At 34.9% G+C, this 23,512-nt stretch overlaps 1 protein-coding gene across 5 annotated transcripts in view; it reads right to left on the bottom strand.

The window, feature by feature from the left end:
* Positions 1-1,338: 1,338 nt before the first annotated feature.
* TRAK2 (trafficking kinesin protein 2) overlaps positions 1,339-23,512 on the bottom strand; it is a 68,276-nt gene continuing 46,102 nt past the window's right edge. For all 5 annotated transcript variants that reach the window (XM_031958331.1, XM_031958333.1, XM_031958330.1 and 2 more), the window contains 7 exons: positions 22,775-22,903; positions 19,877-19,956; positions 19,148-19,351; positions 16,612-16,913; positions 12,173-12,439; positions 11,466-11,565; positions 1,339-6,487 (listed from right to left, as the gene is read on the bottom strand). In XM_031958331.1, coding sequence (XP_031814191.1) covers positions 5,809-6,487; positions 11,466-11,565; positions 12,173-12,439; positions 16,612-16,913; positions 19,148-19,351; positions 19,877-19,956; positions 22,775-22,903 — 1,761 coding nt within the window. In that variant the 3' untranslated portion in view covers positions 1,339-5,808. The remainder of the gene's footprint in view (positions 6,488-11,465; positions 11,566-12,172; positions 12,440-16,611; positions 16,914-19,147; positions 19,352-19,876; positions 19,957-22,774; positions 22,904-23,512) is intronic.

The following is a 23,512-nucleotide window of genomic DNA, read 5'->3' as shown; positions in this document are numbered from 1 at the left end:
TGGTTCTGCTCGCTTCACTCGGTATCAGTTTATATAAGTCTTTCCAGGCTTTTCTGAAATCAGCCTATTCATCATTTTAAAGAAATATTAAGTACTTATGATATGCAAGGCACTATATATAAAAAGACAAAAATGAAAAAATTCTGTACTTCAATGAATTTATATTTTATTGCAGGTAGATCAACATATACACAGATAAGTAAAAACTATTATTTAAACAAGGGAATTTCAGGAGCATTAACAATTGAGGAAATGAGAAAAGGCTTCATATACTAGATGGCACTGGAGCTTTGCTTTGAAGAATTCTAAGAGGAGGGGTCAGGAGGAAAGGTGTATTTCAGAGGAAGAGAAGGAGCCTAGGCATAGAGAGGGAAGATGGAATAAAGTCAGTCTGGCTGATCCCCAGAGGGAATTCAGTAATATGAAATGGGACTTGAAAAGTGGATGGGAGCCAGATTGGGAAGCTTTAAACATCAGATTGGGAAGTTTGTATTTGGTAATGGGAGGCTACTGAAGATTTTTGCATCAGGGAGAGACATGGTCAGATCCGTATTTGAGGACTAGTGATTTAGTAGAGGTGGAGAGGAAGGGAGAGCAAATAGATACAGACAGCATGCTAGGCAGGCTAATGCAATAGTCCAGGTAAAAAATGATGACCCCATCCAACTTTTTCATGGTTCATTAGAAAATATTTTGAAAATAATAGCAATTAGCAATGATTTCTTCTAGTGCCTTTTCTGAATAAATCTTTTCTGCATTGACACATTTGCGTGTTTGTGTTTGTGTGTGTATATGTGTATGTATATATTAAAGGCTAAGCAGAAGGGTTTAAAACTAACACATTTTATAATCCTATTATTTGGTACTTTTGGACCTGTGATTTCATTGGCATGGAAAATGAAAGTTAGTTCTACAACTCATTTGTAATTTAATCATCCTGGTACTTAGAACCTGGAGCATTTAGAAGTTAATGGCTCATTATGTTCAGAGACACTATATATCAGGGTTTCTTAAACTTTTCCCACTCATGACCCCTTTTTACCTGAAAAATTTTTATGTAACTGTTTCTCAAATCCTAGCCAAGGTGTTTTCCTGCATGTGTGATGCAAAGTGCATTTTGTGTTCAGAACCAAGGCTGCAAAGCCCCACAATGCAGCATGAGTAAGTACTGCCAGAAATACCTCAGATTCAATTTACGAGTTTTGATTTTGAATTAACTTTTTGTTGTTGCCTTCAGAAAACTTTTACTGTTGCCAAATTCATTATAAGTATTTTAGAGATCTTTTGAAGGAAAGATGAAGAGTTTGATTTTTGGCTAAGGAATTTGGCTTTTATCCAGTAGAAAGTTTTTTTTTTTTTTGCATAAAAAGGAACTAGATCAAAATAGTGAATTGTGTGAAGAAGTTGGCTAGAGCATCAAGATAAGGAAGACCAATGAGGAGGCTATTCTAATAATATAGGAGAGATCCAATATGGGGTTAATCATTCAACATTTATTAAAGCATCTGCTATGGCAAAGAATTGGCCCTGATAATACAAGGGAATAAGACTGTCTTTATCCTCAAGATACCAATAATATAACTGGACTCTTGGCTCTCACTCTATTCGTGTAATCTGAGGCAAGTTGCTTAATTTTTTTGGGGGGGGAGGGGGAGCAAAAAAAAAGAGATTGGACCAGAATAGATCTAAGGTGCCATTCAGCTCTAGATTAAAAAACTCTAAGACCTAGATATACACAGAATGGTTGTAAAAGAAATACAAATTAGAACATAAATGCAAAAGATGTAGAAAATACATAAAACCAAAGTTGTGCCTTTATGTCGTTACTTTGGAATGAACTCTTGACAACCTAGATGCAGTATATGAAATCCAAGGAGGAGATACCTGTGAAACTAAAATTCACTTTATTTTCTATACTAACGGCTTAAAATGAATAGCTGCATTAAGAACCTAACAAATAAGGCCCTTTAGAATAGGCCTAATTAAAATTAACTGTTATTACTACTAAGAACATATAGGGGCACAGGCTGACTTGGATCTTTTTTCTCCCATTCTGCTCAAGTCAACTGAATTGTAAGACGTCATTAAAAATAGTTAAAATTGGCAAGTTTTAGAGGCCAAACTGCGGCATACTGTATTTCATTGAGATATTTTGGTCCAAATACAGGTATTTTCACTAAAATATACTTTAAATACCCTTTCCTCCCCCTCCCCCCCAAAGGTTTTCATTCATATTCACAAAATTTTTACCAAGTTGGTAGGAGATGTTAATCCTAGTTTGTAGATTTCTGTTTCATAGAGGAACAGATATTGAATGATTTATCCTACATCATTTAGTGATTTATTGTTGGCAGGGGCAGGAGAACTATTAATCCGAGGGTTTTCCATTAGACCATTCCCTTGTAAGCTTCACAGTTTATATGAGGATAGGAGGAGTATGAGCAGCAAACAGAAATGGAGGGAAATCTTTTAGTATTCGACCCAATTAAAAACAGAAGGAAAAGACAAAGATCTGAGACAAAACCAGAACAGAACAAACAAACTTAAAAAGGAAGCTGTTTATTATCTTTTACATGCCATAAATAAAATCAAATGCACAAAGCTGTCTGACAAAAGCCCACAATCCTAAACATCAGGCAAGGTTAGCCAGCAACCAGACCCTTCCTTGCCACACTCTTGGCTGCAGTTACTCCTGTATACACAAATGCATTTTACTTCTGTGCTGGACATGGCGAGTACATATATATATATATATATATTTGACCTCTAAGAAGAAGATCAGACACAGAGAATGCATGTGTACTTTCATTTGTCAGAACTAATACTTTAATATTGTATCAAGTATAAATAACAGGGAGTCAGCTCTCAGTAAGCCTACTTCTAATGTGTTTCCTCTCTCAAATTTTGCACCTGACAGATGTGTTGGAATGTACAGCAGTTAAACCAGGTGCTAATCTTGCTCCAATGTTGTGTAGGAGAGGTTACTTGTTATTTTGAGTTTAGGTAGTTAGCCTGTTAGCTAACTGTTTCTATTCGAGAGGTGTAGACACAGAAAACTTCCTTAAAGTCCAGAAAGAAAAAAAATTACTTTTTGACATGAGTCTTCAAGTCCAACATGGAAATTGTGAAGATAGCAAAAACCTATCTGATTATTAACAGCAGCATGATGGACAAGTCTAGGAGACTTCTTAACACTGGAAACTCATCTCATCACAAAATTCTGATGTGATTCTCAGATTCTATGTACCATGATAATATTTGACTGGCAACATTTGATTGGCTTTTGCAATTTTTCCACCTGGTTTTTTATACAGAGCCACTTCTTAATGACCAACATGGACTGGTATTCTACCTTCTGGCCAAATGCTGACATTCCACTCCATCTTCCACCAAATTTTTGCTTACTTGGCTGCTACTTAAGTTAATTGTTGATTACTACCTAGATATCATTACAGGGCTAGCTGGGCATGGGGGGAGAAAAGGAAGAAGGTAAATTCTAATTCCCTTAATAGAGAACACTTCAAAATCTAGTTTATTCTATAAATATATAATAGGCTACAGAAACCTGACATTTGACACTTTGTGCGGTTTTCTGGCTCCTGTGCACTCTGCTGCAGCACTTCTTCACAGAAACCATAAATATTCTAGCAAAAGGACACAATAAAAATCTAGTTCATTTGAGGAAAAGAAAAAAAAAAATCTAACTATAAGGAAAGCAAGACGCCTATACAGTTACTTTAAGAAATACAAATTCAAATGCCCTTTTAAAAAAAAAATGGAGGTTTGGGATTTGTTTTTCCTGTAATTTAGGCAACTAGAATTTTTCTTTTAGTATCCTTCAGTTAGGGGACATGTTCAGGTCAGTTTAAATGTCCACATTTGGGATTCCTCTTTGAACATGTGACTGCATTCTTTAGGCACAAGATGGAAAGAAGAGGAAGTTGTTCTCACTTTTAAAAAAAAGTTATCATTTAGAAAACTTGAAGCTGTATCAAAATATACCACAAAAAAACACTAAAAGAATTGAAAACTCACGATTGACAATGTACAACTGTTAGCTGATTTTTTTCCTGACCTATCCCATCTGAGATTTTTATACTCATGGGTGAGTCCACAGTTTCTCAAAAGTTGGGAAGTAGCCTCTAGCAGCCAAAGGGAAGAATCATCTGCTGCTGATAAACAGGCTAATTATAAGTCTTATGGACAGCATGATTATTCTAGGCAAAAAAGCTCACCCAAAGAAGCCTTCTTTTTACTAAATCAGGGTTATCAACAAAATTAACCCATAGAAAAGAGGCAAAGTGGTAAGATCCACATAAGTCAGCACCAAAGAGATTTATGCTGTTCCCATCTGGAAACAAAAAGGGCAATAAGTCATTTCTGTCCTATTCAATGATGCTACTGTAATATATGGAGGTGCAGATGTCATTCAGTGGGTCTGAGAAAAATGGGTGTGCTTCTTCCTGTTACAATTGCATTTTATTTTGGTATCTGAAATCCAGTATCACAAGATCTGCTCTGCTGATGCCAATAGATGTAAAGGGAATTTATTTGGAAGAGTAAAGGCAACCTCGGCCTTTAAAAAGCATATTCTTGGGGAAAGAGATAGTTATCACCAAGCAAACACAGAAAAACAACTCCCTGTTTGGTCTTTATTTTGCGTTATGCTTTTCTTTTTAGATTGAATAAAATGAAAAAAACAACCCCAAAGCATGTACCTGGGTATTTCTTCAGTTTCTAATAATTCAATGTGCCTGAGAATTTCTTTGTGCAAATATAAGTATTCTTCCATTAAAAAATATGCATAGCCCACTCTGGAAAGATTCCTTTCCAAAGTTGTAACAACTTTTTATTTAAAAAAAAAAATACAACATCCCCCAATTCCTATGGATTGCACTTTTTCTTTATACTCTTCCCAGCCTCCAAGGAGACCTGAAACACACATAATCATGTCCATATGTCTTGACCATTGCACTCCTCCAAAAGGAAATTTCATTAGCTGCAGTTCACTAAGCTTGCTAAAGTAGAAAAAGAAAATAATAAAGAAATTCCTAAGAGCATTGGTTTTTTGCATAGTACAAAAATATAAAATTTTTAAAAACTGTAAAGGTGGCTACAAATATAAAAGGAATTTGAATAGTGCTTGTGCTCAGTATAATTCTCCTATTTGCTTGGTGGACATGAGGCAGAAGGAAACATGGGCTTCTTCTGATTTGATGGAAAGGTAAAATTCCTAGTTTGTTTTTTTTTGTTTGTTTGTTTGAACTGTGAAAATAGCAGGTGATAGACATGCTTATAACTAAATAGCAGATGAGAAAAATGTAAAAATTTCTCATAGCCGCTAAGTAACAGCCTGGACTCATCATATTAATCCCTGGCTTAGGGACCAGCCTTGAAAAAAAGAATGGATTTTCAAATGACAATGGAAGTTGCTCTCATTCTTCGTCTCTATAAATTGACTTCTTCCTGCTTGTGATTCTCAGCCAGAAAGGGATGAGAATACAAGCCCACAATTTAATTCAGACATGCTCTATTATTAAAGAATTTTACTTAAGTTTTGCTGCTGCTGCTTCTTTTTTGGTTCAAGTCAAGAAACCCTGAGGCTCCGGGAGTGCTCTGTCTTTTCCTTTCTAATATCTGTATCCATCTCTTTCACCCATATTATAAGTGTTTCGATACCACATCTTTTCTCCTGTGCTTTTCTCACCACATTCATCTTCATTATCCTTTTCCTTTCACATCCACAAACTTTCTGCAACTTTCTTTTTCCTTCACATAAGACTATGAGTTTATCCTTCGTATGAAAATTCAGTCTTCCTTCAAGATAGTCATTTTGGGAGAAGATGTGCAAACTGGGGTTCCAAAGCTGCCCATCATGACTGGAAGACTCTGATTCCTCCTGAGACCACCCAAAAGATTGCTACTTGCATTTAAAAAGGCAGCAGAGTCTGGTCTTCGCAGACCAAGTTCTGTCCCTTGGCTTATTTTGTTTTCCTTCATCTCAGGAGTCTGGATGACCCTGGCTATTCCAAGTCTCTTTAGTCTGTCCACTAGGTTCATCTTCATCTGGCCGATATCTGGAGGGTTCCTGGAAGGCCTCAAGCCATACATCTCCTGTAGGAATGTTTCAGCTGGTCGAGAGGCAAGAAAGTTTTCAGAAAGAGATGCTCGGGGTTCAAAAGGCAAAGGAGATGGACAAGGCGAATGGGATGGAGAATTTGGTGGGGTGGAGGGAATAGCTGGGACTTTAGTGGCGGAGAGGATGAGAGGGTTTTCTGAAATAGGGCTATGATATACTTTAGCAGAGATGCCTCGTTCTTGCAGAAGTTTGGCCAGACTCATGGTGCTGCTGCAAGTAGTTGTAGAGTCTCGGCGGCTGCTGATAGATTCCCCGATGCTCAGCCTGTAGGACAGGGCTGGGGAATTCATAGCTGTACTAGGTGTACTGCTACCGGTACTTCCACAGGATAATGATGGGAACTTGGAGCTAAAAACAAACACAGATGACTGGTAGCATATTCATTATGATGACTATCAACATTTTATACAAGACTTTTGTGAGTGCATCTCAAAACATTTTTTAAGTGCAAAAATATGTTTTAAAAGAATAATCACATTAGTGCTCTTTAATGGATTTAAAAGGCTAGATAATCCCTTTCCCATGGGTCTCGCTAGAAAGGAACACAGGTAGGTATTGATATATTTTAAAGTCTAGTACAGCATATGTTAATGTAAGATTTAATATTACATATACCATATAATTTCTTAATACTTAATAATTTAATAACTAATTTATTAATACTTAATTTCTTCCACCTAAAATTTCAGTTCACTTCAATATTTAACCTTAAAAATAAATAAATAAAATCTTTTTAGTTTTTAAATTTTTTAAAAACTTTTTTAAAAATCTGTACTTAAACCCTAAATAGCATTTTCACATAAATAGAACAGAAAAAGAGGAATTTCTGTAAAACTGTGAATTTCTTTAAGTACAGCTTGTTTTTCTTTTTAAGCATAAAATTAATTCATCATGTAACTTTCAAAGCTGTCATGCTTTTCTGTGACTTCTTCTGACCTTCAACAGAAAACTGTTACAATTAAAAATGACCTTCTTTTTGGGAGAGGGGAGCAAACTCACACTATGCTTTGGGGAGAAGAGATATGAAATAGAATAAAGTATAGCCACATATAGGACTGGACTTAGTGAAATGGCTGGACTCTTAAGTGCTCTAAGCATCGTCCATATGGCATTCTGTGCTTTTAATTATTTTTATCACTTGGATAAAGGCATACTTATCAAGCATACTGATAATCTATAACTTAGGGAAGCTAACCTACTGGATGATAGAATCAGGATCCAAAAAAAGATCAATAGACTAGAAGATTAGGCTGAAACTGAGATGAAATTTAATATGGAAGAACATAAAATCTTAATTAATCCAAAAATCAACTTCACAAATATAAGATAATGCAGTCATGGTTAGATAACCATTCATCTGAAAACTCTCTGGGGGTTTTAATGAACTGCAAGGAGGACATGAGCCAGGAATGGGCTGTGTCAGCCAAACGTGATCTGTGGCTGCACAAAGAGAGGCAGAGTAACTGAGATCAGGCAGGTGCCCTTAGTCGCTGAGCTGTTCGGACAACAGCTGGAAGGACTGTGCCCAGTTCTGGGTGCCATGCTGTAGGAAGGTCATTAATATGCTGCAGCTAGTTTAGCAGAGATCAATATCCTAAATGAGGATCACTGAAAGTCCTGAGGATGGTTAGCATGAGAAGAAAACTGGGTAACAATACAGCAGTCTTCAAGTATTTAAGAGGCAGAAATGGGGGGAAATGCCCAAGAATGTGAGCTACTCAAGCGGATCAGTCTGGTTAGGAACTAGTGGTTTTCCCTTTACGAGGTGCCTTAAATAAAGTTGTCAGGGCACATCACAGAAGAGTCAGATTAGATGGCAAGATCGGGAGCTCTTAATGTGGGATTTGTCAGTTTTTCTTTCTTTTTTTTTTTTTTTGTGGATCATTGAATTTCAATATAATTGATTTCCTTTTTATTCCTATGTATCTTTCTATGCATTTAAAAACATTATTCTGATAACAAATCCATAGGCTTCACCAAGCTGTCACACAATTTATGATACAAAAAAAGTTAAGAGCTCTTGTCTAGATCAAAGCTTGTTAAACTATTTTTCACTCATAAACCCTTTCCGTCCAAGAAATTTTTATATGACCCTGAGTATAAAGATATATAAAATAGGTAAACAAATTAAATATTTACTGATAATAAATCCTAATCTCTAGACTTCAACATTCAGTTATAAGACCCAATGTAGGGAACCATAGTTTAAGGAGCTGGGGCCTAGATAATACCTTTAGCTTTGAGGTAGCTAGAATGGTGCAGTGGATAAAGTGCCAGACCTGGGTAAAGCCAAGTTCAAATTCAGCCTCAGATACTTACTAGTTGTGTGACCCTGGGCAGTAATTTAATGTGTTTGTTTATTTTCATTTATTATCATTACTCTAGAGATTTGATTATTTTGTGAAAATCTACTGTATATTTATTGTACTGAGGTGGGATTTTCAGTCTATTAGGACTAGAAACTATTTATGTGGGAATATATTTTTAATTATATGATAAAAGTCAGAGTGTAAATAATTTGCTTTGTGGAAATCTGCTATTATACAACCAAATTTTTAAAGAACTTTTTAAAGAACATTTCTATTCTATACATGAAATACACTAATAAAATAAATTCTTATAACCTTCAAATGAATATTTCTAGTCTATAAATAAATTATAGCAATACATAAAATAAGGTTTGACTATTTTTAGGTCTTTCACATAACATCTTCCCTTTTCAAACAATTAAAAAAAAAAACCAACTCACTTCCATCTCTTCCTAGAGAAGGAATGTGTGTTTTATAATGGACTACTTGGTAATGTTGAGTGATATTTTTGTTAGAGTGTAATTTCCTCCCAGAAATACAAAAGTCAATTTATATAAATCTTTGTACTTTAAGTATCACTGTACAGATGTGGTTTTCAACTCTGACCCTTATAGTAGTGGAAAGAATTAAGTTCAATCTTTGCTTTCTGGACAATACTCAAAAGGAAAGCAATGAGAAAAAAAAAGTAACAACCTTATCAGTCATTATAAGATATATATATCTTTATATATAATATATATCTTTATATATAATATATATTATATATAAAGATATATATATCTTTTAAAATTATAGACTAATCTCCCTAATGAACATTTATGCTAAAATCTTAAATAAATTATTAGCAAAAAATCTACAGAAAATCATCCCCAGGATAATACACCATGATCAAGTAGGATTTATACCAGGAATGCAGGGCTGGTTCAAAATTAGGAAAACTATTAGTATAACTGATCATATTAATAACCAAATTAACAAAAACCATTTGATCATCTCAATAGATACAGAAGAAGCATTTGATAAAATCCAACATCCGTTCCTATTAAAAACACTTGAGAGTATAGGAATAATCCTTAAAATAATTAGTGGCATCTATTTAAAACCATCAGTAAGCATCATATGTAATGGGGATAAACTGGAACCATTCCCAATAAGGTCAGGGGTGAAACAAGGTTGCCCACTATCACCATTACTATTCAATATTGTATTAGAAATGCTAGCTTTGGCAATAAGAGTTGAGAAAGACATTATAATTCCTCAACATTTACTGGCTAAACAAATTTTGGAAGCTACGTATATACTTAAAAGTTGTGTCCTTGACTAAAGGCATAAGAATCTTAGTAAGATTCTGTCTGGGACAATGTAAAGTTCAGAAAGGATATGAGAAAAGAAAAGGATTTTTCTTTGACAATTTATTAGAATTTTAAAAGGCAAATTCTCAGTTAAACTTAAAATAGCATATTGCTATGCCTTATAAAAATTTCAAATTAGAAATCAAAATTAGCAAAGGAATATATATCAGTTACCTGTGGGAAAAATAAGATTGTTCTTGAAGACAAGTTTAACTTCCTGACTGGAAAATATTCTTTGGTTCTTGAATAAATCTGATCAAGAGCTCATGGGGATTTTTAAGAAATAAATTAACAGATCAATCATCCCAAATCTGGCATCAAGATGGAACACTTTCTAGAACAAAAGCTTTTTCGGCTGAATAATTAGATAATTTTGGACTATTTACACAAATCATTAATATTGCTTAGCCTTATAAATGAGCATAATTTCATTAATATTCAATATTTATAAATCCCTTTAAGCACTTTACAACACTTTGCATTTGTAAAATATAAATGTATAAAATCTATATTCTTTATTACAAACTTGTTCGAATACACTTGCACAAGAGATCTTGTAACATTTCACATAATTTTTAAAAAATTAATTCAATGAGAACTTTTTAAACACTGATATTCACATTTATGTAGTTTTTAAATAAAGAATGCTATGTATATTTTTCCATCTATACAATAATCTCATTAGGTAGTTAAGGTCAGATTTTATTGGTTTTATTGTTTTTCGAGAAAGGATTTATTCAAGAATAAATAAACCAAAGATAAAGCCTAAATTAAAGACTTTTCTCCTTAGTACAGTAATTTGCTAGTAATACACTACCTTTAAAACATAATAAAAACTTTCAATATCATCCTTTTGATAACATACCTATGTATATAAGCCACATATCTTCTACTGCCCCCCCCATCCTTTACAATAGAAGGAAAAGTTGGTAATGATTAAATTAGGCTGCATCAGATATTAGGTATAAATAAATGAATCAAGGAAGATATGAGGTGATGTTCCACCTTGACAAAAGAAACTGTCAAGAGGCAGCTAGGTGATGAAGTGGATAGAGAGAGCACCAGCCCTGAAGTCAGGAGGACACGAGTTCAAAGGTGACCTCAGACACTTAACAATTCCTAGCTGTGTGACCCTAAGCAAGTCACTTAACTCCAATTGCCTCAGCAAAAAAAAAAAAAAGAAAAAAAGAAAAAAAGAAAAAAAAGAAAGAAGAAAGAAAAAAGAAAAGAAAAGAAACTGTAAAGAGTTAGAATCCAGTCATTTTGGAAAATAAGAATTAAAAAGGAGAAGAAAGGTATTAACAGTAAAGGAAAAACAGACTTTCCTTCCAGAGAAAATAATCAAAATGCACCGGATTGAAACCTTTGGTAAAAATCGTAAAGAAACTGTACAACAACTTGGAGAAAAAAGGCTCTAGGGTTATCATAAGTCTGCTTATGAAACAGATATGATCAAGATTTCTCATGGTATCTGGTAAGTCAAAAAGGAATATAAAGTATACTATTATACACTGAATAGTTAGCTAGAATTATGCTGATTTTTTTTTTTTTCAACTTCTGAATTTGTGGGTCAAGGTCTCTAAAATAGAGAATGTAGTCCTGTAACAAAACAAACAAACAAACAAACAAACAAAAAACCCATCAGATGATTGAGAATACTCTTACCTTGGGGTAACCTGAGTGATATCAGAGGGATGTAATATCCTACAGGTGGTAAAGGTAAATGTGGAGTTTGTGGAAGATAAACATTTTCCTGGATTTGAGGCTATAAACAGGCAAAAATGCAGATTAGTATACCAAACAGGAAACCAAAATATATTTAAATGTACAAAATATACTAGTTTGGTTATATAAAGGGTACAAAGTTACTTTCTCTCATAATGTCTTATGCCTCATGTTTACGTGCCAAAAGACTATGAGAATTTTAAGTTTTGTGTATGGGTCACAGTACTGACTGGACAGTAGTATACTGCTATACCATGTAACAATTTTTAACTTGAAATCAAAGCCAGATTAGTTTTAATTTATCAAGTAGCTGAAGTGAACACAGCTGTCTTAAGAACTAAATTTTATTCCTCTAGTTTGGAAAAATTTAATCTGTACTTTAAATCTTCTGAGATTGAGATTTTCTTTTACAAAAGATTTCAGATCACTAAACATAAAAGTCATAAGAAAACATAATAGTTTCTAAAAACAATATTCTAGCCAAATTACCAACTTTACAACTTGTACTGTTTCACACCTGAACAGATCAATATCCATGGAATTGTGACAAAATTAGTTAAGCACCCAGAAAGTCAAGCATTCTGCAATGGAGACTGATGATTTAGACCTCTAAGAAAAATTATGTCCAACTCAAAGCTCTACGTTACCTGTACGTGGCACACTGGCTGAAGTAAGAGGTGGTAGAAAGATATCAAGAACTGGCTTAGACACTGAAGATTTCCCTTCCTCCTGAAAAGACTGCTGAACCTGAAACGTTATGCCCCCGTCTTCATCTTCTTCTAAATCAGAAAGGTGATAAATAGCATCTTCTGGCAATAAAGTAAATCCTTTTGTAATGACCCCTGGACGTGGATCAAGAATGGTTCCTAGGTTTGGTTGTGCAAGTTGCTGCCAATGATGCAGAGTCTGAGATCCTAAATGGGAAGAAGGAAGTTTTTAGAGATGTCAATATCTTTTACGTTAGAAGAGAATCTGGCAAATATGGAAAAATAAAATTATTTATTTAGTGCTAAGTATCATGAAATTCTTAAAAGTGAAACAGAACGATAAAAGGGTGCTGAAAATGGTTTAGTAATCTATCTCCACAGTCACCTTTTAAAATCGAAAGACGATGTAAGTCAAAAAAAATTTACTCCCAGGTGTATGAAACTCAAGTTATTGAAGGAAAGTGTGGGCATCTAAGGGTGGGGAATATGGGTTTAGAATTTCTGGTCTTTAATTATACTTCTGTACTTGGAAACCCCAAACCACTCAGTACATCTCCAAACTGGGTGCCTGAGGTATAAGGGATAATGGGGCCCAATGGGGAAGAAAACATCCTCCTTATTCTTTTTTCAATACCCAATTGTGAAGTGTAATTCTGAGAACTCTGGCATCATTTCATTTCGTTCCATTCTAAACACCACTCTTCTGATATATACACATATAGGCAAAACAAAATCAGAACTGGAAAGGACCTTATCTATTGTTATATACTTCTTTTTCACTAAATGAAGGAATCACTTTTATATCAATAGTGCAGAAAGATTTCAGCATAATAATGTACCACAAAAATTTGAAATTAATTCTGAATCACAAGTATATTTTCCTGTAAACTTGTAGAGTTCTTCAGCCGTTTGGTAATATAATAAAATGTTTAAAAAGTTACATTAGATGATTTTTAAAAACCCTAAGGAAACTGAATAATTTCAAGGGTAGAGGTAGAGGTCTTCTTTGCTGGATCTTTATCCACATCACATTCACTAACCATAGATATCCCCTTTGGCTGTCTCCTGGGCTCTCTTCTCTTATATCACTTAGTTTAGTGATCTCATTAGTTCCCATGGATTCAACTATCACCTCCAAAGCATATGATTTTTACATGGATTTATCCAGTTCTAACCTCTTTTCCTGACATTCCATCTTGCATCTTCAACTGCCTATTGGAATCTTGAACTGGATGTCTTATAGACATCATAAACTCAACATGTTCAAAACTGAATTCATTATCTTCTCCAAACTCCCTTCTTGACAAGAATTTCTGGGAAAACCAGAAAGCAACTTGGCAGAGACTAGGTTCAGAACAACTTGAACCATCTGTCACAAAAAGTTCAAGGAGAATACAATTGTATAGTAAAAGCCACACACATGCACAGGTGCATACATATATACACATTGGAAGAAGACCATTTCAGGTATTTTTGACAGCTGTGGCTAAGGGATAGGACTTAATCAAACAAAGGATCTAAGAAATAACAAAAGATAAAATCAGGAAACTGATTAATGAAACTGAAAAGTTTTAGAGCATGTGTACAATGAATGAAACCTAGGTTAAGAAGGGAAGACATCAACAGGGAAAAATATATGAGACTGATATCCAAGATAAATAGGGAACTAATACAAATACATAAAGCCAAAGCTATTTTCTAAAGGATATTGTTAAAGCATGTGAACAAATAGCTCTCAAAAGAATTACAAATTATGAATAAACAGATGAAAGACTACTCCAAATTACTGATAATTGAAATTTAAGTAAAAATAATTCTGAGGTTCCACCTCATACATCAAATTGGCAAAAATCTTTAAAATAGTGAACTGAAGGATCTGTTCTCAATTTTTACATTTCTGTGGCATCTGATACTCCAGGTTTTTGTGACACTGCTTTCTTTTGGTTGCTTCTCTATAGGTCTGATTTTTTTTCAAGAGCTCTGAAATCCTATCTCTATCAATCTTATCTCCTAATTGTAAGTGTAGCCCAAAGCTCCCCGGCCCTCTTTTCTTTCTCTCTCTACTTTCTTACATCAGCTCCAAGTGGTTTAATTATCACCTCTATATATAGGTAACTTAGAGATCTATAGAGTCAGTCCCAATCTCTTTCTTGAGTGCTATTTTCAAACCACAGACTCCCCATTCCATATTTTAAACTGGATGTCTTGGATGTAGGCATCTCAAAACAAAATTCTCTCAAAGCCAATCTTCTTTCAGGCCCACATTTTACTAACAACCACCATCTTTCTAGTGGCTCAGAGTTACAATCATGATGTTATGCTTACCTCCTCTCTCATCCAGTGGACTCCTCATCGATTGCTATTTCTTGCCATTTCTACTCCTACACATCTAATCTCTGTCCCCTTCTTTCTACCCACATGATCACCACCCTGAATCACTTCCTCATTACTTCCTGCTTGCTTAAAGGTGATAACCTCCTAATTTGTCTTATGGTTCTAAGTCTTTCCATGCTCTATTATACTCTGCCCAAAGCTATGATTTTCCATATTATGTATCCTCAACCCTCAGCATCAAATATAAATTCCCTTAGCATTCAAATTTCTTCACAAGTTATCCTCAACTTATTTCCCAGTCTTATTTTATTTTACTGCCTGTTCTTATATTCTATGGTCCAGAAGCCATTCTCCTTGCTATTTTTCCTACACTATAATCCATCTTTCACATCTATATGTTTTACAGTGACCACCTCAGCTTTGCACTGGGCTATGCTTAGAAAGTGTTCACACGGGGGTTAGAGCGCTGGGTCTAGAGTTAGGAAGATCTAGCCTCAGAGACTTACTGAGCTGTGTGATCCTGGGCAAGTAACTTAAGTACTGTGTGCCTCAGCTTCTTCAACTACAAAATGGGAGACTGTGATGAGCAAATGAAATATTTCTAAAGTGCTTGGTACAGAACCTGCATATAGTACGTGCTATTAAATGTCAGCTCTGACTACTTCTTCACTCTCTGAGAGTTCTTCAAGTCTCAGCTCAACTTGTCACTTTCCACCTGAGGCCTTCTGGATAACCCAGCTGCTAGAGCTTACTACTACACAAAATTATAGTTCATTTATTTTGTATTTATCTATATATGTAAGATTGTTTCCTCTGATAAAATGCAAATTTCTTGAAGGCCAGGACTGTCTCCCTGCTTAGTGGTATATAGCAGATAACTTAATAAATACTTATTAATTGATTGATTTTTTAATAGCTTTTTATTTTTAATATATGCAAAGATAGTTTTTAACAGTCACCCTTGCAAAACCTTGTGTTCCAAATTTTTCTCCCTTCTTTTCCCCACCTCCTTCCCTAGAGTGCAAAAAAACATGTCTTGTTAACTGATTTAAAAATAACAAAAGGTGGGAATAGTTTCAGTGTTAGGTTGGTTGTAAAAAGGCATACTTCTCTAAGTGGAGCTGTGAATTGGCCCAACTACCCTTAAAAGCAATTTAGAATTATATACATACCCTTAGAGTCATTTATTATTATATTATGCTAGACATAAATTCAAGAAAATGAAGAGGAAAAAAAGGTCCTATGTAAACTAAAATATTCACAAAAGCACTTTTTGTTGTGGCAAAGAACAGAAAACAAAGTAAATGCTGATTTTAAGGAATAATTTAACACGCTCTAGTATATGAATACAATGGAATAATAATGCAGCATAAGAAACGAGGAATATTAAGCATTCAGAGAAGCATGATAAGACATATGAACTCTTGGGAAGTGAAGCAAGCAGAACCAAATACAATATATGCAATGATCACAATAATGTAAATGCAAAGTACTCCCCCTTAAACAAATAAAAACTTGAACTCTGTCAAATCATGAGAACAAGTTTGGCTTGGTAGGAGAATGAGAAAATGTACCGCTATGCTTTCTTGGAAGATCTGAGAGACTAAAGGGATATAATACTACACATTTCAGATTTGGTTGATGTGTTTGTTAATTTTGCAGAATATTCCCCATTCCATCCCCTTTTGTTTCTTCTTTGTTACAAGGGATGGATCTTTGGCTAGGGAAGGAGAAAAATTATTAAATTTTATCATTTTAAAAAATGAAGGTGACATAAAAACAAAAACCTTCAATGAAAATAAGTTAAGAACACCTTAGCAAAGACTAAGACAGAATGTTTACTTCCTTCCACATATATACTTTAAACAGAATCAAAACAGGAGAACTGATCTTCAATAAGCCTCAAAAGGCTTGATGCAAGGGCTTTTTCATGGAGAGTTCCTTTAAGAGAAATGACTAAATATAGCATCAATTCCTGGAGAAGAAAACAAAACAACTGGAAACACATGGCTCAGGAAGGTTTCTTCTTGTTACTGACTGCTCACCTTCGAGGGGTTTGACAATCTGTAGCTTTTCTGGCATAAAAGCCCGAATGCAGCTGGTGCTGGTACTGAGATCTGTGACCTCAGACTGGTTGGTGCAGAGAGAGGCAAAGCTCCCCGTGGGTGTGCTGCAGCCACTGGCCTCTTCTTTCTCATCAGTCAACACATGCATCTTACGTTCCCATTCCTCGGCAAAGAACTGTTTCTCACTTAAATAGTTCTGCCGGCGCAGACAAAGGCGGTGCAAAGCTGTAGCTAAGTCATTGTCTCCAGGAGTTCCTGGCAGCCTCATATTCTGGGAGTCCCTGTGGGAAATAACATTACTACTAGTGGCAACACTGGATGCTTGCAATTATAAAGTGTTTTCACAGGTGAGGATTAGATTTGTAGGATTGTGATGAGCAGATTTTATATTTCTCATTTTCACAGGATAGGTTGTGGAAGGAGATAAACTAAGCATCTAATACTTGTTATTTTTGTTTTAGCTATAAATTTGCAAAAAAAGAAATGTGCATATAATTCTGTGTATATAAGGTAGCACTTTTTTTTTTTACCTGATTGTAGTTAATAATAATAAGTTAGAATTTCAATATTGTTTATGACATTCTGAGTGCTATGCTAAGCACTTTACAGTTATTATCTCAATTAACTCTCACAACCCTGAAATATAAGGGCTGTTATTTTCCCCATTTTCTAGATGAAGAAACTAAAGCAAACAGAAGATAAATGACTTGCCAAGTACCACACAAGTAATAAATATCTATGGCTAGATTTGAATGCATGTTTTCCTAATTCCAGACCTGGCACTCTACCCATTGTGTCATCTTGCTGCCCCTAAGAGATATGAATATCTTTAACCATATTTATATCTCCAATTGAGTAACATGCCTTCTTTTCACCTCCTTACCCTTTTGGGATAGGATCTGTAGTTTCAATGATATAGGGAACTGACCCCAAAGAGAACTCTTCTCACCATGAAGAACGGTCTGCAATACAGTGATCCAAGATAATTCCAATAAACTTGGGATAGAAAATGCCATTCACATGCAGAGAGAGAACTATGGAGACTGAATGCAGATTGAAGCATACTTTTTTTTTTTTTTAATAAGGGAATAAATAAGGTTGAACTGGTTAAACTATTTAATTTTCTGCATGAGAAGATTTTATATCTGTTTTCTATGAATATCTTAAAAAAATTTTTTTTACTAAAGCTTTTTATTTTCAAAATATATGCATGGACAATTTTCAACATTCATCCTTGCAAAACCTTGTGTTCTAAATTTGTTCCCTCCCTTGCCCTTACCCTGGCCCCTAAATGACAAGGAATTCGATATATGTCAAACATATACAATTCTTCTATACACATATCCACAATTATTGTGCTTCACAAGAAAAAATCAGATCAAAAAGGAAAAAAAATGAGAAAGAAACAAAATGCAAGCAAAGAACAATAAAAAGAGTGAAAATGCTATGTTGTGATCCACACTCAGTTCCCACTATCCTCTCTCTAGGTGCAGATGGCTCTCTTCATCACAAGATCTTTGGAACTGGCCTGAGTCATCTCATTGTTGAAAAGAATCACGTCCAACAGAATTGATCACCGTATAATCTTGTTGAAGCATACCTTTCAAACTATTTTTTGTTTGTTTTTTTCCCTTCATGATTTTTCCCTTTTGTTCTGATTTTTCTTTCACAACATGACTAATATGGAAATGTGTTTAAAATGATTGTACACTTGTAACCCATATCAGATTGCTTGCTATCTAAGAAAGCGGCAAGGAAGCAAAGGGAGAAAAGAATTTGGAACTCAAAATTTTAAAAAATGAATGTTGAAAACTATCTTTACAAATAATTGGAAAAATAAAATACTATTGAATTTGTTTTTTAAAAATGAGAGTGATTGGATAGAGCACCAGACCTGAAGTCAGGAGGACTGGAGTTCAAATCTAATCTCAGACACTTAACACTTCCCAGCTCTGTGACCCTGGGCAAGTCACTTAACCCCAATTGTCTCTGCAAAAACAAACAAACCCCCCCCCCAAAAAAAAAAAAAAAAGAGAGAGAGGGAGAGAGAGAGTGGGACTTATTCTACAACTTGTAATTTCAAAGATTTAGCCTGGGGCAAATGGGGTTAACTTGCTATGAATTCCCAGAACTACTAGTCATAAACTGGACTTGAACCTCAGCCTTCTGGATTCCAAAGCTGGTTTTCCATTTCCTATTTCATGCTATCTCTCAAATATGTAAAATTAGGAGCGCAGACCTTTATAGTCTAGTTCCAATTAGCTGATAAATTTTATAAGTAGATAGTTAACAAATGAAGAAGATGAAGTGTTGGATCATAATCTTCCACTAATATTTTAGGATATTAAAAAGAAAATTATTTAATAAAATTACATGAATAAATGTAGTGATGGTTTTGAAATGATCATAGAGGCTTCCCTATTTCTATGAAATTGTTCTTAAAACTGTGTCCGGACTACTTGGTTCTGAATACACAAAAAATGCAGAAAACAAAGCAACAAATTAAATTCCTTACTTAGATGCATCATCCATGCTATTCCTCAGGTTCAGATGTGTATTGCTGTCCAAATGCTGAACACCAGACTGGAATGGCTTTGCTGTCATTACCACACTTGATCGATTGGAGCCCGGGATTGGAAGCAGGACAGGAAATGAAGTTGACCGACAGCGTGTGTCATTAACTACCTTGACAGTGTCAAACACTCGCTTCTGTTGCTCTCTGTTAAATATGAGAAGGAACCATTACCTTCCACAAGGTGAAGGAAGGAAGGGTACAAATGAAGCAGGCAATGTCTTTCTCAACATGGCAGCTTACAAATAAAAAGCCATAAATCTTTTTTGGGGGGAGAGAAAAAAAGCTGATCTGATTTTACACTTATTTAGCATGGATGTGAAACAATAGTTAGAATTAAAACCAGAATTAATGGAAAAGAAAGACTTCAGAACACATTCAGTTATGTTTATTTAATTTAAGCACAAAGCTATCTAAAGTGGGGTACTTTAAAAAGTTCTACAGAACAGGACACATTTACTAGTTCAAAATATTTACAAATTTTAGAACAAGGAAGTTGCAGAAAGCTATGAAAAGGAAAGCTACCAAAGGATATAAAATGTGGACTGATTTTATAACTCCTTCTCACAAATACCTGTCACTCTGGGTCATAGTTGAAAAACTCCCCAGAAAACAAACTTTTCTCTTTATTCTGGTGCTTTGGACCTAGAGGTGATTACATATTAGACTCACTTTTGTTTGCAGAGTGAAGACTCCTCATCTAGACTCAGTTCTCTACGCATGGTTCCTTCAATTTCAGCAGCTAGAGATTCCTGAACAAAATAGTTTAGATTTAAGTATATTTTGTTTAAACAAAACCAAAGGAAAAAAGAAGAAAAGGGCCAATAAGAAGAATCAGGGATTCTTACATCTCTACACAACTGTACAAAGTAATGTACAGAAATAACTGAAGTAACTTTTGACTTCATAAACATCATCTACAACTGATGGGGATGTGATACATAACAGAATCCTGACAATATAAAGGCATACCTTAATTATATAGAAGAGATCAGATAAAATGGGCAGTATAATTTTCTTCTGTAAGGCAATTCACAAAGCAGAAGGGAGAAAATATGGTAGAGAACACTTAGAGTAAGAAATAAAATGGTAAATGGTAAAAAGTCATGATGATGAGATCTGAAAGGTCACAAACTAGGGCACAGAGGTATGACAGAGTAGTGCTAAGAGGCTTCAAATATCTAGACATCTGTTTACAGCTCTTGCTCCTTCTCCTTTTCTATCCCCACAATGGATAATCAATAAAGAACTGGCTTCCAAAGTCGAAATGACAGAATCTTGGAAGGAAGTGACCATTCACCTCAGAATTAGGAGTAAATAAGGAGAGAAATCTAGATATGGTGTATCATGCATCTTAGATTGGGAAGCTTCCAAAGACGTACCCATTTTAATGATACTTATAAGGTCAGAAGTGTCTTTCAAAAGAATTCTGAGAAAGGATAAGGAGGATACCAGAGGGATGGGATGCTCTCAAGAACAAAATTCTGGTGACATAAATATAAATAATTCTGACTAGGAAAAAAGGGAGAATCAGTTCAAAGACATTAATGTGGCTGCTAAGAAGCAGTGGTTTATATAAGGCAATATTAGGAGTCTTAGAAGTTGTGGAGAGCTAATTTCAGCTCCAAGGAAAACACCTATTTAGATGGGAGTGGTCTGCTTCTGGGGTAATGAAACTCCTCCTGAAATGTACTGAGATGATTCTCTTCTCTTCAAACCCAAACTTCATCTCTTCCTATGCCTTCTACCCTTTCTCTTCAGAAGAGAACATCAACTCATGATTTACTAGGAAAGTTGAAGCCACTTGAGGACAAATACCAGGGCTTGTGTTTCAAAGGAGCTCCAAGATCACAAAGCAAAGGGCAGACAAAACAATGAATGGCCTATACAAGAAGGGAAATCAGTTCTGCATATTTCCTTATAACTATATAAGCATCCTTCCACCTCAAATAAACATTAAAGCACCTGCCTACTTGTAGGAAAAAGTTTCCTTCTCTTCAGGCTGTACACTTGACTTCCTCCATCATGTCTTAGCTCTATAACCTGAAGCCTCTTGCCAGTCAGGAAATGCAGGTGGTAGAAGATCCTCTCCCTTTGAATGGATGACTACTCTGAGAACCTCCACTTGAGATGGTGCTTGGGCCAGTCATAGCTCCGCCTTCTTCAGGCTGACCTCTGACTTCCTCCTCCAAGAGCTCTTATTGGATCCCCACCTATACAGGGGATATTTTTCTTTCTTTTTCCCCCCAAAATCAATCAATTAATTAATTGACAAAGCATATGCATGGGTAATTTTTCCAACATTGATCCTTGCAGAACCTTTTGTTTCAAGTTTTCCCCTTCTTCCCCCCATCCCCTTCCCTATCTGGCAGATAGTCTAATACATGTTAATTATGTTGAAATACATATTAAATTCAAAATATGTATACATATTTATACAATTATCTTGCTGCACAAGAAAAATCAAATCAAAAAGGAAGTTAAAGAAAAACTGAGAAAGAAAACAAAACGTAAGCAAATAACAACAGAGAGAGTGAGAATGCTATGTTATGTTTTCTCTGGGTGTAGATGGCTCTCTTCATCACTGCACAAGTGGAACTGGTTTGAATGCTCTCACTGTTGAAGAGAGCCACGTTCATCAGAACTGATCGTCATATAGTCTTCTTGTTGCTATATATTTCTTGGTACTCACTACACTCAGCATCAGTTCATGCAAGTCCAGGTTTCTCTGAAATCATTCTGTTGATCGTTTCTTACTGAACAATAATATTCCATAATATTCATATACCATAATTTATTCAGCCATTCTTCAACTGATGGGCATACACTCAGTTTCCAGTTTCTTGCCTCTACAAAGAGACCTGCCACAAACATTCTTGCACATACAGGTCCCTTTCCCTTCTTTAAGATTTTTTTGGGATACAAGCCCAGTAGTAACACTACTGGGACAAAGGATATGCACAGTTTGATAACTTTTTGAGCATAGTTCCAAATCGCTCTCCAGAATGGTTGGATCTGTTCACAGCTCCACCAACAATGTATCAGTGTCCCAATTTTCCTACATCTCCTCCAACATTCGTCATTTTCGTTTCCTGTCATTTTAGCCAAACTAATAGGTATGTAGTGGTATCTCAGAGTGGTCTTAATTTGTGTTTCTCTGATCAATAGTGATTTGGAGCACCTTTTCATGTGACTGCATATAGTTTTAATTTCTTCATCTGAAAATTGTCTGTTCATATCTTTTGACCATTTATCAACTGGAGAGTGACTTGAACTATTATAAATTTGAGTAAATTCTCTATATATTTTAAAAATGAGGTCTTTACCACATCTTTTGTATATAAAAGTGTTTTCCCAGTTAATTGCTTCCAAGCGATGTCTTTGTACCTGTATTTGTATTCCTAGGTCTTAGCACAATACCTGGTACATAGAAGGTGCTTAAAAAATGTTCATTGATTGACTATTTATTAACTGACTGTCCTGATGGTATTATAGGGTAAAACATTAAAAACAAAACAAAACAAAACAAATTTCCTTAATATAAGGAAAAAAGTACTCTAGTTTACGTACCGCAGAAAATGGTTGGGAGCCATATAAATGTGCCGCAGGACTAGATCTACTACGGAGTTCCTTTACTTCTTCTTGGGATTCATGTAGCATTCCCAGACACTCTGCGTTCCGATCCTGTAACTCGTGTAGCTAAATTGAGAAACAGAATTATCAATATAATTTATTACCTTTTCTGAACAATGAAAAGAAAAATTTTCAATTAATCAGCCAGAAGTGAACATTTTTTAATACTGTAAAGCAATTCATATCAAATGAATACAGTTGTACCTGCCTGAAATGCCAAAACACATCCTTACTAGAGACAATTAGATATACTTCTTCCCACCCTAAAATTTAAATTTATATAACACTTCAAAGTTTGCAAAGTATTTTCTCATTTGATCATGAAATCTGTTATCTTAGTTGATCAAATTTGATAGTCTGAGTATCAAGAATAATCTAGACTATTGCTAGATTAGCAATAAGTCACATTTCATTTAGTATTCATAAGTTTTTTAAATAAATGCTTTCTTAAGTAAAGAAATATTAGAGGCAGGAAAGTTTAATAATTATTTTTTACCTTTCTTTCTAAATAAAGTTATTTATTTTCCTGGTTTGGGAATAATTTTTTTATGTCTAGATAGGTATATTTAGATGGCATCTAGCACAAAGTAGGCACTTAATAAATGTTGGTTGAAAGCAAAACGTAAATTTCTACTGAACTTCTTGTTGACTTTCTAAAGGCCCAATTAATCCATA

The sequence above is a fragment of the Sarcophilus harrisii genome, chromosome 3 (assembly GCF_902635505.1).
Source record: "Sarcophilus harrisii chromosome 3, mSarHar1.11, whole genome shotgun sequence".
In the NCBI taxonomy this organism is placed as follows: domain Eukaryota; kingdom Metazoa; phylum Chordata; class Mammalia; order Dasyuromorphia; family Dasyuridae; genus Sarcophilus; species Sarcophilus harrisii.
The sequence above is the reverse complement of the archived record's forward strand: the minus strand, read 5'-3'. Positions and strand labels throughout refer to the sequence as shown.